This window comes from Propithecus coquereli, unplaced genomic scaffold (assembly GCF_000956105.1).
Source record: "Propithecus coquereli isolate 6110/MARCELLA unplaced genomic scaffold, Pcoq_1.0 Scaffold229, whole genome shotgun sequence".
NCBI classification, from domain to species: domain Eukaryota; kingdom Metazoa; phylum Chordata; class Mammalia; order Primates; family Indriidae; genus Propithecus; species Propithecus coquereli.
Window position 1 is genome coordinate 145,240 of NW_012147830.1, and position 13,202 is coordinate 158,441.

The 13,202-nt window shown below is 34.3% G+C and overlaps 1 protein-coding gene across 3 annotated transcripts in view; it reads left to right on the top strand.

The window, feature by feature from the left end:
- The window catches only part of KIAA1468 (KIAA1468 ortholog), a 138,532-nt gene that overhangs the window by 85,500 nt on the left and 39,830 nt on the right, over nucleotides 1-13,202 (top strand). For all 3 annotated transcript variants that reach the window (XM_012645285.1, XM_012645287.1, XM_012645286.1), the window contains exons 14-18: nucleotides 1,960-2,100; nucleotides 2,531-2,695; nucleotides 5,950-6,097; nucleotides 10,928-11,084; nucleotides 11,698-11,821. In XM_012645285.1, coding sequence (XP_012500739.1) covers nucleotides 1,960-2,100; nucleotides 2,531-2,695; nucleotides 5,950-6,097; nucleotides 10,928-11,084; nucleotides 11,698-11,821 — 735 coding nt within the window. The remainder of the gene's footprint in view (nucleotides 1-1,959; nucleotides 2,101-2,530; nucleotides 2,696-5,949; nucleotides 6,098-10,927; nucleotides 11,085-11,697; nucleotides 11,822-13,202) is intronic.

Sequence of the window (13,202 nt, forward strand, 5' to 3'; positions counted from 1 at the left end):
ATTAGCAGTACCTGAATGTAAACACTATTTTTTTCTTTGGAGATGGGGTCTTACTCTGTTGCCCACGCTGGAGTGCAGTGTCATGATCATAGCTCACTGCAACTTTGAACTCCTGGGCTTAAGTGAGCCTCCCACCTCAACCTCCTGAGTAGCTAGGACTATAGGCGTGCACCAACACACCCAGCTAATTTTTTTTTATTTTTTGTAGAGACAAGGTCTCGCTATGTTGCCCAGGCTGGTCTCAAACTCCTGGCCTCAAGTGATCCTCCTGCCTCAGCCTCCCAAAGTTCTGGGATTACAGGCTAAGCCACCACACTCAGCCCTGTAAACACTATTGACAGGTTCTTGTGTGGGTATCTGTTCACTTTTTAAATATCTCATATTATTACACCTCTGTATCTTGCTGCTTTCAGCATTTGCATTTTTTATTTTGACAGTGTTAAATCTCCCAGATGAAGACAGCATGGATTTATACTCTTATTAACAGTACATTGGAGTTCTTATTTTCACATACCTTCACCAGGAACTAGGCATGATGAAATTTTTTAATGTTTTTCTATCTCATGGAGAAAATATATCTTATTGTTGTTATAAATCATATAGATATATTGATATCAGTGAGTTTAAGCATGAAAACAGATGAGCATCACTTGCTCTCAAAGGATAAGTAAGATGTTCTACTCTACTAGAATACTAGGTAGTATTAATAATAGACATAATGTTTCCTCAGTACTTGCCTTCCACCCCACTGTTACTGGTAGTAGCAAAATCTCTGTATATGTCAGCAGTTTCTCAGTGTGGTCATAACTGAAATAGAGTAATGCCTCCTGACCTATATCCCAAGAGAGTGGCATACTAAAACTTAATTGCCACAGTTGACCTCAGCCTAGATCAATATGAAGTATTAATAAATGCCCACCTGAAGTTTAACTTACCTCTATAGTATTGCTTTGTGCTGGTATCAACCAAGAAGCCCTTTTAAGATATTTTATGGCATTTTTAGGGCAGTTTTTAGCCTAAAAGGTAAATAAACACAACTGTACCAAAAGTTGTATTCATCAGCCTAATTGTGTTTAAAATTTGCTAAAATTAAATATATTTTTATTTCTAAAAAGTCAAAATGAAAACCAGGCCTTTAGAAAATGTCTGTCAAGCTTTGCATATCAAACCATGCTGGAAATTGATGAAAATATTCTCATCCTCTACCTTTATTTTTATTTTAGTTTAACCATTATATGTAAAAGGGACCTAAACACGTTTAGGTTTAAAAAGTTTTATAAATTGATCAAATTTCAATAATAGTACAAAGTGGAATAGAATGGACATGAATTTGAATATTGATAACTCTTTATTCTAGCCTCAGCTAATAACTAAGTTAAAACAGTATCATAACTGGAAAAAATTCTATGTGAAATCAAGGCACAGCAGTGGTGGACATTATATTAAATATTAGCATAATAAAATAGCAATGCAATTTTTAAAGTACATTTAAAGTTCACTCATATTTTATTATCCTTTTTGTATTTTTTTCTCTCTTCAAAAACATAGGAATGTCAGGATTTTTATAAAGTTTCTTCACTGTACCCCAGGCAAATGTTTTAATTGCCAGAATGATGTTTGTAATCCCTCCTGTTGTTATAATTCTCAGCGCGCTTAAATGTGGACTTTGTTGATTTGCCAGAAGTGCCTGCTAGTGCACACTGTAATGATTTGAGAGATATTTACATAGTTAGTAATGTTATAAAAACGTGCTGAGAGATGGTTAATACCAAATTCAGAGAGGAAGGGATTTGGGGGGAGAGTGATATTTTGGCTGAATCTGTAATGTTTTTCGTGTTTGAAAAGTAAAAATTTGAAGGAAATTTAACAAAATATTAGTGTTCATTTAATATGGTGTTAGTATTTCCTATACTTTTGTGCTCTAGTATAAATAAATTATAAAAACATGTTTATTTTCAGAAAGAAATCCGTAGCTCCTTGGTTCTTTCAATGTTGCAACAAATGTTAATGGAAGATAAGGCAGATTTGGTAAGAGAAGCTGTGATCAAAAGCCTTGGTATCATTATGGGATACATTGATGATCCAGACAAGTATCAACAGGTATTTTTTCAGAATGAACCCTTTTACCCCATTATAAAATTCCAAGTAATATAGTATTCCAAATCTCTGATACTTCACAGTGTATAGTAGGGGTGGCAGATATGTCAACTTTAGTCACTTGGAGATGGCTGCCTGATTTCAGTTTTGGAACTCAGAGGAAAGAATGCTATGATTCGTTTACAATATCTGCCACAGCTGTGTAGCAAGAAATCGGCAACAAGTGTGCCATGTTTAGCACCCCTTTGCTTTGCTTTGCTCATCAATAGGTGCAAGGCATTTTCTTTAAAGAAAATAGGAAGGCTAGGATTATGGATGGCTTTTTTTTCTTGCCTAAAATATTTTCTAAATTTATTGAAAAGTATATGTATTACTTATTAAGTTAAAAGTTTATTCTTTTAAAAATCTATATTTGCCTCTTTCTCATTGACAGGGTTTTGAATTGTTGCTATCAGCCTTGGGTGATCCCTCAGAAAGAGTAGTTAGTGCTACACACCAAGTATTTTTACCAGCTTATGCTGCCTGGACTACAGAACTCGGAAATTTACAGTCTCATCTTATACCTACACTGCTGAACAAGATTGAAAAACTTCTCAGGGTAAGTCCTTCCTTTGTTTATATAGTTTATAGAAATTTTAAAGGTCTTTTCTAAACGATTTTAGAGGAATATTGGGCAGCAGAGGTAGAAAGTACCACTTAGCCGAATATTCTAATACATTGCCAGTTGAAGATTCTATTGAACTAGAGCTAAGAGAGATTCAAGGAAGCTTTGATGAAGCTGAAGCTGAAGGAGAAAGGGCATGAGCTCTATTTGTTAGCTGAAACAACACCTTTGTGGAAATAACTCCTACATTATTCAGAAACTAGCTCTTCCTTAACCCTTCTAAGGACTTAAATATTTTATGTAAAATATCAGCTCCAGTTCCAGAATACAGAGATGGCTATAATATGAGTCTCTAAAGCTTTCTTATTTACACAATGTCAAAATTGCTTTAACTATTTATTCCACTGCAATAGTTTATTTCCTCACTTTTTAAAATGAACATTTTTATTCTTCCCAAGTGAAACAATTGAAGAAATGATAGAAACTTTTTGATCTGATTTTTGTACAAAAAGTTTCTCTTAGAGGCTCAAAGAGAAACTATCTTTTCTTTAATGCCTATTATGTGCCAAATCTATAAAAGAGGTTAGGAAGTAAGAGAGGCAAAGTAGCAAGAGCTGCTGCTAGATTAGCAGTTGAATATTTCTATATGCCAACAGTGAACAATCTGAAGAAAAAATCAAGAAAGCAATCCCATTTATAATAGCTACCAAATAAAATAAATTATCTAGGAATAATTTAACCAAAGAGGTGAAAGATCTCTACAGTGAAAACTATAAAACACTGATAAAAGAAATTGAAGAAGCCACAAAAAAATGAAAAGATATCCATGTTCATGGATTGGAGAAATTAACATTTTTAATGTCCTTACTACCCAGAGTGATCTACAGATTCAATGCAATCCCTATCAGAATACCAATGACATTCTTCAGAGAAATAGAAAAAGTCCTAAAATTTGTATGGAACCACAAAAGACCCAGAATAGCCAAAGCAATCCTGAGCAAAAAGAACAAAGCTGGAGGCATCACACTACCTGACTTCAAAATATACTTCAGCGCTATAGTAACCAAAACATCTTGGTACTGGCATAAAAACAGACATACAGACCAATGAAAGAGAATAAAGAACCAAGAAATAAATCCATGTATTTACAGCCAACTTATTTTTGTCAAAGACACCAAGAACATACATTGAGGAACGAACAATCTCTTCAATAAATAATACTGAGTAAATTGGATATTCATATGCAGAAGAATGAAACTAGATCCCTATCTCTCACCATATATAAGAATCAACTGAAAATAGATTAAAGACATAAATGTAAGGCCTGAAACTATGAAACTACTAAAAAAATGTTGGGGAAATGCTTCAGGACATTGGTCTGGGCAAATATTTTTTGGATAAGACCTCAAAAGTACAGGCAACAGGGCCAGGCGCGGTGGCTCACACCTGTAATCCTAGCACTCTGGGAGGCCGAGGCGGGTGGATCGGTCAAGGTCAGGAGTTCGAGACCAGCCTGAGCAAGAGTAAGACCCCGTCTCTACTAAAAATAGAAAAAATTAGCCGGGCATGGTGGCGCATGCCTATAGTCCCAGCTACTCGGGAGGCTGAGGCAGGAGGATTGCTTGAGCCCAGGAGTTTGAGGTTGCTGTGAGCTAGGCTGATGCCACGGCTCTCTAGCCCAGGCAGCAGAGCAAGACTGTCTCAAAAAAAAAAAAAGTACAGGCAACAAAAGCAAAAATAGTCAAATGGGATTATAGGGAGCTGAAATGCTTCCACACAGCAAAGGAACTAAGAAAAAGAGTGAAGAGATATCCTACAGATAGGCAGAAAGTATTTGCAAACTATCCATCTGTCTAGGGATTAATAATCAAAATATATAAGAAACTCAACAGCAAAGAAAAACCCAAATCCAGTTTTAAAATGGGCAAATGATCCGAATTGACATTTTAGACATTTCTCAAAAGAAGACATACAGATGACCAAAAGGTATATGAAGAAATACTCTACTAATCATCAGGGAAATGAAAATTAAAACCACGAGATGTCATCTCTCCCCAGTTAGAATGCCTGTTATCAAAAAGACTAAAATATAGCAGATACTGAGAAAGGGGAACCTTTGTTGGTGGGAATGTAAATTAGTATAGCCATTATGGAAAACAGTATGGAGGTTCCTCAAAGAACTAAAATTAGAAATACCATATGATCCAGCAATCTCACTGTTGGGTATACATCCAAAAGGAAGGAAATCAGTATGTCAAAGAGATATCTGCACTCCCATGTTTATTGCAGCACTATTTTCAATAGCAAAGCTATGGAATCAACCTAAGTGTCCATCAACATAGGAATGGATAAAGAAAATGTGGTACATATACACAATGGAATATGATTCAGCTATAGAAAAGAGTGAAATCCTGTCATTGGCAGCAACGTGGATGAGCCCAGAGGACATTATGTTAAGTGAAATAAACCAGGCACAGAAAGACAAATATCACATGTATGGTACTCACACTTGGGAGCTAAAAAAGTTGACCTCAAGGAGATAAAGAGTAGGATTGTGATTACCAGAGTTTGGGGAGGGTAGAGGAGAGGGAATGATGAAGAGAGGTTGGTTAATGAGTATAAACATATAGTTAGATAGAAGGAATAAGTTCCAGTGTTTGATAGTACAATAGGGTGACTATAGTTAACAATAATTTATTGTATATTTCAAAGATAGCTAGAACAGACTATTTGGAATGTTTCCAACTCAGAGGATGATAAATGAGGTGATAGATATCCTGATTACCCTGGTCTGGTCATTACACATTGTATGCATGTATCAGAATATCACATGTATGCCATAAATATGTGCAATTATTATGTATCAGTTTTTAAAAAGAAAAAGAAAGAAAATGATTCCTGTGGCTCACTTTAATTTCTTTACCATGGCTTTAAAAATGTCAAAAGATAAGACGTCTCTGTAAAAGCTAGACCTTCTCTAAAGAAAAAGAGTCTGTAAAAGATGTTTTCCACAAATGGAAATGACTGATGTTTACCCAAAAGTCTTCCACGTAAAAGATTGTACCACTTCTATAGTGCCTTAGTGCTTCTTTACATTTTCACATTTCCATTAAGTGTTATGTTTTGAGTCCAACATATAGGTCCTTAAATGTTTGATTTGCCACAGAAAGGAAGAAAGTCATATATAAATCCAATTAGCGATGTAATTTCAAAAGACTAAAATTAGCTTCCACCTCCTTATGTTTCAGGAAGGAGAACATGGGCTGGATGAACACAAGCTCCACATGTATCTTTCTGCCTTACAGTCATTGATCCCATCTCTCTTTGCATTAGTGCTACAGAATGCACCTTTCTCCAGCAAAGCCAAGCTTCATGGTGAAGTGCCACAGATAGAAGGTACTTGACTTAAATTCTGGAAGAAAGATGTAGAATATTATCAGCTTAGCTTCCCAAAGAATTTTTTTTGGTTAAAATTCTAAACATCACTTTATATAACAGCATAATTACTAAAATGTGTTATATGTGTGGAATCTCATGGTCATAGATTGTGTGATATCTAAGGTAAACAATATGGCTTTATCTGTAGTCTTTTTATAGCTTTTTGGGAAGCTGGAATAAGTGTTTCCTTCCATGAATAGATCTGAGTCAACAAAAAGATTCATTTAATATTTATTAGTGCCAATTTGTGAAGCTTGCCATTTCTGTTTCCTTTATATTTTCTTCTTCTCCAACTGTTTCATCTTATTTTCAATAGAGGAAAATAAATGTAATTACTTTTTCCTACTATGTCCTTGCTAGAAAGGAATATTATAAGCAGATGGTGCAGAATTTTCTTTTTTTTCCAAAGAAGGAATGTGACTTACTTTCAGAAGTACATGAAATTGACAGCAGATGCCAGTATTTTTCTTATCTCACGGTCAAGGTAGCTAGTAAGTGACCTTTGGAATTGGAATGCAATTGATAACCCCATTGCACCTAAGCCCCAGAATAAATGGCAGTAGACAAGCTATTGCTATGTATGAGATACCTTTGCAGCCTTTTTAGATTTGTGAAATTACTATGTCTCTTACTGGCTTCTGATGGACAATGAATTATAATATTGAGAACATCAATGCTTTAGAATCCCATTATTCATACAAAGTAATCTATGGGCTACCTACAATCTTTGGAATTGTTGCAGTGTGTCCAAGGATATGTGACCTATATGATAAAAATGGCATATACCATTTTCTTGTCTGTTTTATTTGGAAAATTGAGAACGCATAGTGTGGAGTTAATTTAGTATTTTAAAATGGTATTATTAAGTAGAATGAAAATTCAAACTTTTAAGATACGACTTCGTAAAGCACTCACAGCTCGCCACTTCAGGCTCTACTCCTGTACTCATTAAGGCACTTCATCTGCCTACAGCAGGGTTCCACAACCTATGGTGAGCTGTATAATTATTTCATTATATGTTTCAATGTAATAATAAGAGAAATAAAGTGTGCAGTAAATGTAATGTGCTTGAATATCCCAAAACCATCCACCCCCCCAACTCCCAGTCTGTGAAAAAATTGTCTTCCATGAAAATGGTCCCTGAAAAGGTGAGGGACTGTTGGCCTAGAAATTTTCCTATCTTCCTAATTCCCTCTCTTTGTATTTGCTGTATTAGTTTACTACGGCTGCCTTAACAAAGTACCACAAACTTAGTGGCTTAAACAACAGAAATTTATTATCTCTCACAGTTCTGGAGGCCAAAAGTCTGACATGAAGGTGTTGGCAATGTAGGTTCCATGCCTCTCCTCTAGCCTCTGGCAGTTTGCTCGCAGTCTTTGGTGTTTCTTTGCTTGTAGATGCATCACCCCAATCTTTGCCTTTATCTTCACATGGTATGTTCTCTGTGTGCTTGTTTCTCTGTCCAAATTTCCCCTTTTTATAAGGACGTCAGTCATAATTGGATAAGGGACTACTCCAGCGTGACCTTATCTTATCTAACTACATCTTCAGCAACCCTGTTTCCAAATAAGATCACCTTCTGAGATACTAGGGGTTAGGACTTGAACATAAAAATTGGAGGCGGGGGGCAGTTCTATCCATAATACTTATTATTATTCCCTCATTTATTTGACAAATAATTCTTGAATGTCATCTGTTGCCAAGCATATGCTGATTAGACAGAGCAGTTTCAAAACACTTTCTTTGTCCAGCACAGTGGCTCACATCTGTAATCCCAGCACTTTGGGAGGCTGTGGTGGGAAGGATCACTCAAGGCCAGGAGTTTGAGACCAGCAACGTAGGGAGACCTCATCGCTACACAAAATAAAAAAAACTTAGCAAGGCGTGGTGGCACATGCCTGTAGCCCCACCTACTCAGAAGGCAGAGCCAGGAGTTCAAAGTTGCAGTGAGCTATGTTATGCCAATGCACTCTAGCCTGGGCAACAGCTAGACTCTGTCTCAAAAAAAAAAAAAAAAAAAAAGAACCATCCTAAATATATTCCATCCTAAGTATATTAACCATCATCCTAAATATATTCCTTCTAATATTTATGTGACTTCTTGTGATTATCTTTTATTTTCAGTTCTTGTTGACTCAACTTGACTTCCTGACTTTTAACAGTAGTTATAAATATTAATGTTACTATAACCTCACTTAGGTTATAGTATATTTATTATAAATGAGGATTTATTATACCCTCATTTAGGGTATAACCATATATCTATGTCTATATGTCTGTCTACAGATACATATAATTTGGGATATAATTTATTATGAATGAAGATTTATCTGTTTTCTCATAAAGATGGTAACCAAGCCAATTTATTCTACAACATTAAGTAATATTTCTGTCAGGCACTGTTTTAGACACTTGGGATACACTCATGAATAAAATAGACACAAATTCCTGCTTATAGAGCTTATATTCTGGTGGAAGGGGGAATACGTTAAAGATTCATAACAGCTGTTATTTTGCTGGATAATTATGGTTATTTTGTTGACAATAAAATGCTGATGTTTTACCAGCCTATTAAAATGGCATTTTGGGAACTTCTGTGTGTTGTTATAAGTTAGACACCCAATTTTTTAAAAAATCACAGTTAAATAGAATATTTTGAGCCTCCTAAACCATTCTGATTGTTTATCCATAATCACTGAGTAATCCATCTAATTGCTTATTTCCCAACATCATTTTGCTTCTGTTGGACCTAGCTCTTAATTATTCTGTTATTTTCCGATAGTTTATCAGTATTTTTGAAGGAATAACATTAATTCTGTCATAGTTTAACATATTGTGATAAATGCAGTAGAATCCTATTTGAAATTATGTCAGATATGCTTTGACATGATACAGATATATGAAGTACAAATATGCCTCACCATCCAAATCTGTGTATGTGTGTGTGTGTATGCATGTTTTATTAGGTCATTAAATATGAAATGTCCTACTTTGAATCAAAGGTTTAGTTTATTATATCTGAACAAGAAGCAGCACAATTAATCAAAGTATATGCCTAAACTATCAACACAGTTTTGCCATCTTAACGGTAGCTGGCTTATGCCAGCAGTGAAGAAGCCTGGAGAAGGAGTGGCTATGAAATCGCAAAACTATGTTCCACAGCTTGTCGAGAGTCGTATATTTTTCCTTGCAAGAAGTGATCCCAAGCCGGGAAGAAGTGGTAGTCAGTTCACAAGGTCTGGTGAATACGGTGGATGAACAAAGAGTTTCCAAGTCCAGCTTCTGTAGTTTGAGCAGCATTGTTTTTTGTGATATGTTGTCTTGAAAGAGAATTGGCCTGTCTCTATTGAATACTCTTGGCTGCTTAATTGCAAGCATCCTCATCATTTCATCCAAGTGGTTGCAGTAGACATCCACTGTAATGGATTGACCAGGTTTCCTGAAGCTGTAGTGGTTAATACCAGTGCTGGACCACCAAACAGACACCATTAGCTTTTTTTGATGCATATTCAGTTTTGGACTGTGTTCTGGCACTTTATCCAACCATTGTGCCGAACGCTTGCGATTATCTAAAAGAATCCATTTTTCATCACATATAACAATACAGTGTAGAAATGGTTTGCCTTTATGTTGTGACAGCAAAGAGAAAAACAAGCTTAGAGACGATTTTTCTTCTGATGCTCGTTTAATTCATGCGGAACCCATCTATCCAGCTTCTTTACTTTGCCAATTGGTTTCAAATGGCCCAATGTTGTTAGAATAGTAACATCAAACCAAAAACTTCGTTGATATTTTGAGCTATCTGCACTGCATTGGTTCCATAACAGAACACACATTCAGAAATAACAGAAATTTTGGACTTATCCATGGTTTTCATGAAAATTGCTCTAAAAAAAAGATTTGAAAGATAATCACAAGCCAAAATGTGCATTTGAAAGAATGAAGATGTATATACCTTCACAATAAAAAGAAAAAAACTAGAAATGTCAAAGTGAAATGTCAGAGATATCAACTGTCAAACTTAGTTAGTACTTAAGGAAATCAGACATTCCATACTTAATAACCTAATATTTATAGAATTTTAAAAGTAAGTTTTTTAGTTTCCCCCAAAAAACTTTTAAAGTATATAGCATGGGACTCTGGTTATAATATCTGTAGTACACTTTGCCTTACCTTATTGATCACTGGCTTTAATATTTTATAATAACTTGATGTTTATCAAACTGTGAAATTTTTTTTAAACAAAGCATTTGATATTGAGAATTAAATACTAAAGAAACCTGTTCAGCTCAAGCTCTAATGTATTTTATATATATCTCTTTTTTTTTTTCCTGCTATTATTAGTTCCTTACTCTCTGAAGGAAACATTTTATCATATTTATTATTTCATTGCCATAAACAGCCCAGTAGAATTACAGGTATTTCTATTTTTTTCCAACCAAATTCAAATCTATTTTTTATATAACAGTCTTATCTTTGGGCCAGTTTTAATTTAACCTAAATGAAATTTTACTATTCGTTAGCAAACTATTTCATTATAGTATTCCACCTACATAGTCTCAAAAAATCTGCTTCACTTTTGAGATTTGTTGGCTTTTTCGCATGTGAGAAGAATTTATTTCTTTTATTCCTAAAAAATGACTTGATTGATATGTTGGCTTTATATTTAATGTTTATAATAAGTTAATTAAATATAAGGGGGGAGGATCTTATTTTCCTTTTGACAGAAAAGCTAAGTTTCCAAACTGCCATTTTCCATATGATTTATTTTGCTTCTGTTATTTATAGTAACTAGGTTTCCTCGGCCTATGTCACCTCTTCAAGATGTGTCTACTATTATTGGAAGTCGTGAGCAATTGGCAGTGCTACTACAACTTTATGATTACCAGCTGGAACACGAGGGTACAACAGGCTGGGAGAGTTTACTATGGGTTGTCAATCAATTGTAAGTTACCACCTCCACATTCATTTGGTGTATACCTAAATCAGTTGAATGGAAGATAGCTCACTATATTTAGCCTTGGCACTGAGGGACAAAATATAACAAAATTTTTAAAATGTAACTTGGCATCATCTATGGTAAACTTCTTTAGGACAGGAGATTCACACCACTGGGTATGTAGTTATTTATGAAGAAGGTGCCATTATATTATGTCAAAAGGATCTATTTGCTGCCTTGTTTGTCCAATAGTGGTGATTGATTTTAAACTTCATCCGGACTTCTCATTTTGGGGACTAAAATGGATGCCATGTTAGCCAGTCTTTTGCGTGAAGCGTCAAATCCATAGATTTGAGTCTCATTAACTCCATACCCAGAACTCTACCTTTAAGTTTCCATGTATTTTATAACAAACTATTAAAATTGACTTTAAAGTGTTTATACAGTAAAATGTAATATATTAATTATATTAAGACCTTTTCAAAGGGTTCCAAACAATTCCTTTGCTTTCAAAGAACAAAATAGAAGAGGTTGTTAGTTTTGCATTGTTTCAGAAATTGGCAAGGAAACAGTAATTTATATGTATCCCCTGCCTATTTTTCTTTCCTTTCATATTCAGGTTGCCACAACTTATAGAAGTAGTTGGCAAAATTAATGTTACTTCAACTGCCTGTGTCCATGAATTCTCCAGATTTTTCTGGCGCCTTTGCCGGACATTTGGCAAAATTTTTACAAACACTAAGGTAAAAACTTGTATTCCATGTTTTCTTATATGCAAGAGACATAGAAATGTAATATGTTAATGCTATAAGAGAGTAAATAAAAGCATGAGCCATTCCTTTATCTTTTAATATCCTAGACTACTGTGATAGTAAAAAAATTCTAGTTCGTAATATTCTTTTTATTGATTTTCAGAAGATGATTTAGCCTAAACTTAGTCTATACCATATAAAATTTACTCACTGTGGATATCCTCATAGATTTTAAATATAGGAAGTATCAGCTAGGGAACTCAACCACAATCCTTTGAATATGCTTCTGGTACTCGCTGTCTACCACAGGTTCAGGAAGCAGCTGTTTGCTCAGCATACTTTGGTAAAAACCTCAGGCGATTGTGGAACCACAGCAACTTATATATAAAACTTGCTGCAAAGATACCACCTCTTAGAATAATAGCATGAACACTTGAGATAAATGCTATATATTTCAGTCACTACTAAAAGTATCATTTGTCATGTTTGCCTGTACAGGTTATTTTGTCATTTCAGATATTAAAATTAAAATGTCCTTAGATCCCAATCTCTTTAATCCTATTAATTCATTTGTCATCATAGCATATTGTTAAGGTAGTTCTTTAGAGAGTTAATAAAAACATGAAAAGATGTAGTTGCTATAATCAAATGTTAATCAAGACATTTAAAAGGTAAGCATTTTAAGTATCACATTTAATTTAGTGTAACTTTTTACTATTAAATCTGTGGTTGAAACATTTACAGCAAAACAATGTGGTATAATGAACTGGACAAAATTTGGGTGACTTGGATTATGGCCCTATTATTACCACCTATTACCTGCTGAGTAATATCTGAGACTTTTAATAAATAAGTTAAATTATCTGGGCTTAGTCTTTTTATGTGTAAAATGAAGAAGTTGCTTTACTGTTTTTTAGATAAGTATGATTCAGTAGATTAATCTTTTAACAGTGATCTTCTTCTCACTTCAAGTTAAATATGAAATTAGTATGCCTCACCTAGGGATAGGAGGACAAAAACCAGACCTTTATGTTATCGTAGCAAATAAAACATCATTTTACATTTTTCATTAGCATCTAATTGTTAAACAAATATAATTTGATTTTACTATTATCAATATTGGTAAAAATTGACATCTCTAAAACAAGTAGCTATTATTTTTTTTTTAGAAAAGCAAGTGGGAGTCTACTTACTTAACTTAAAAGTAAGTTAAGTCTACTTACTTAACAGTAAGTCTTGTGTGGCCTGAAATCTGTGATAACTTTAATAATAAAAAATTTAAGTAAGAATTTGCTCTAACTTAAATTATTAAAGTTAAATTCTATATTTGATAATTAAATTTTAAGGAATTACAATAAAAGATTAAGATGGA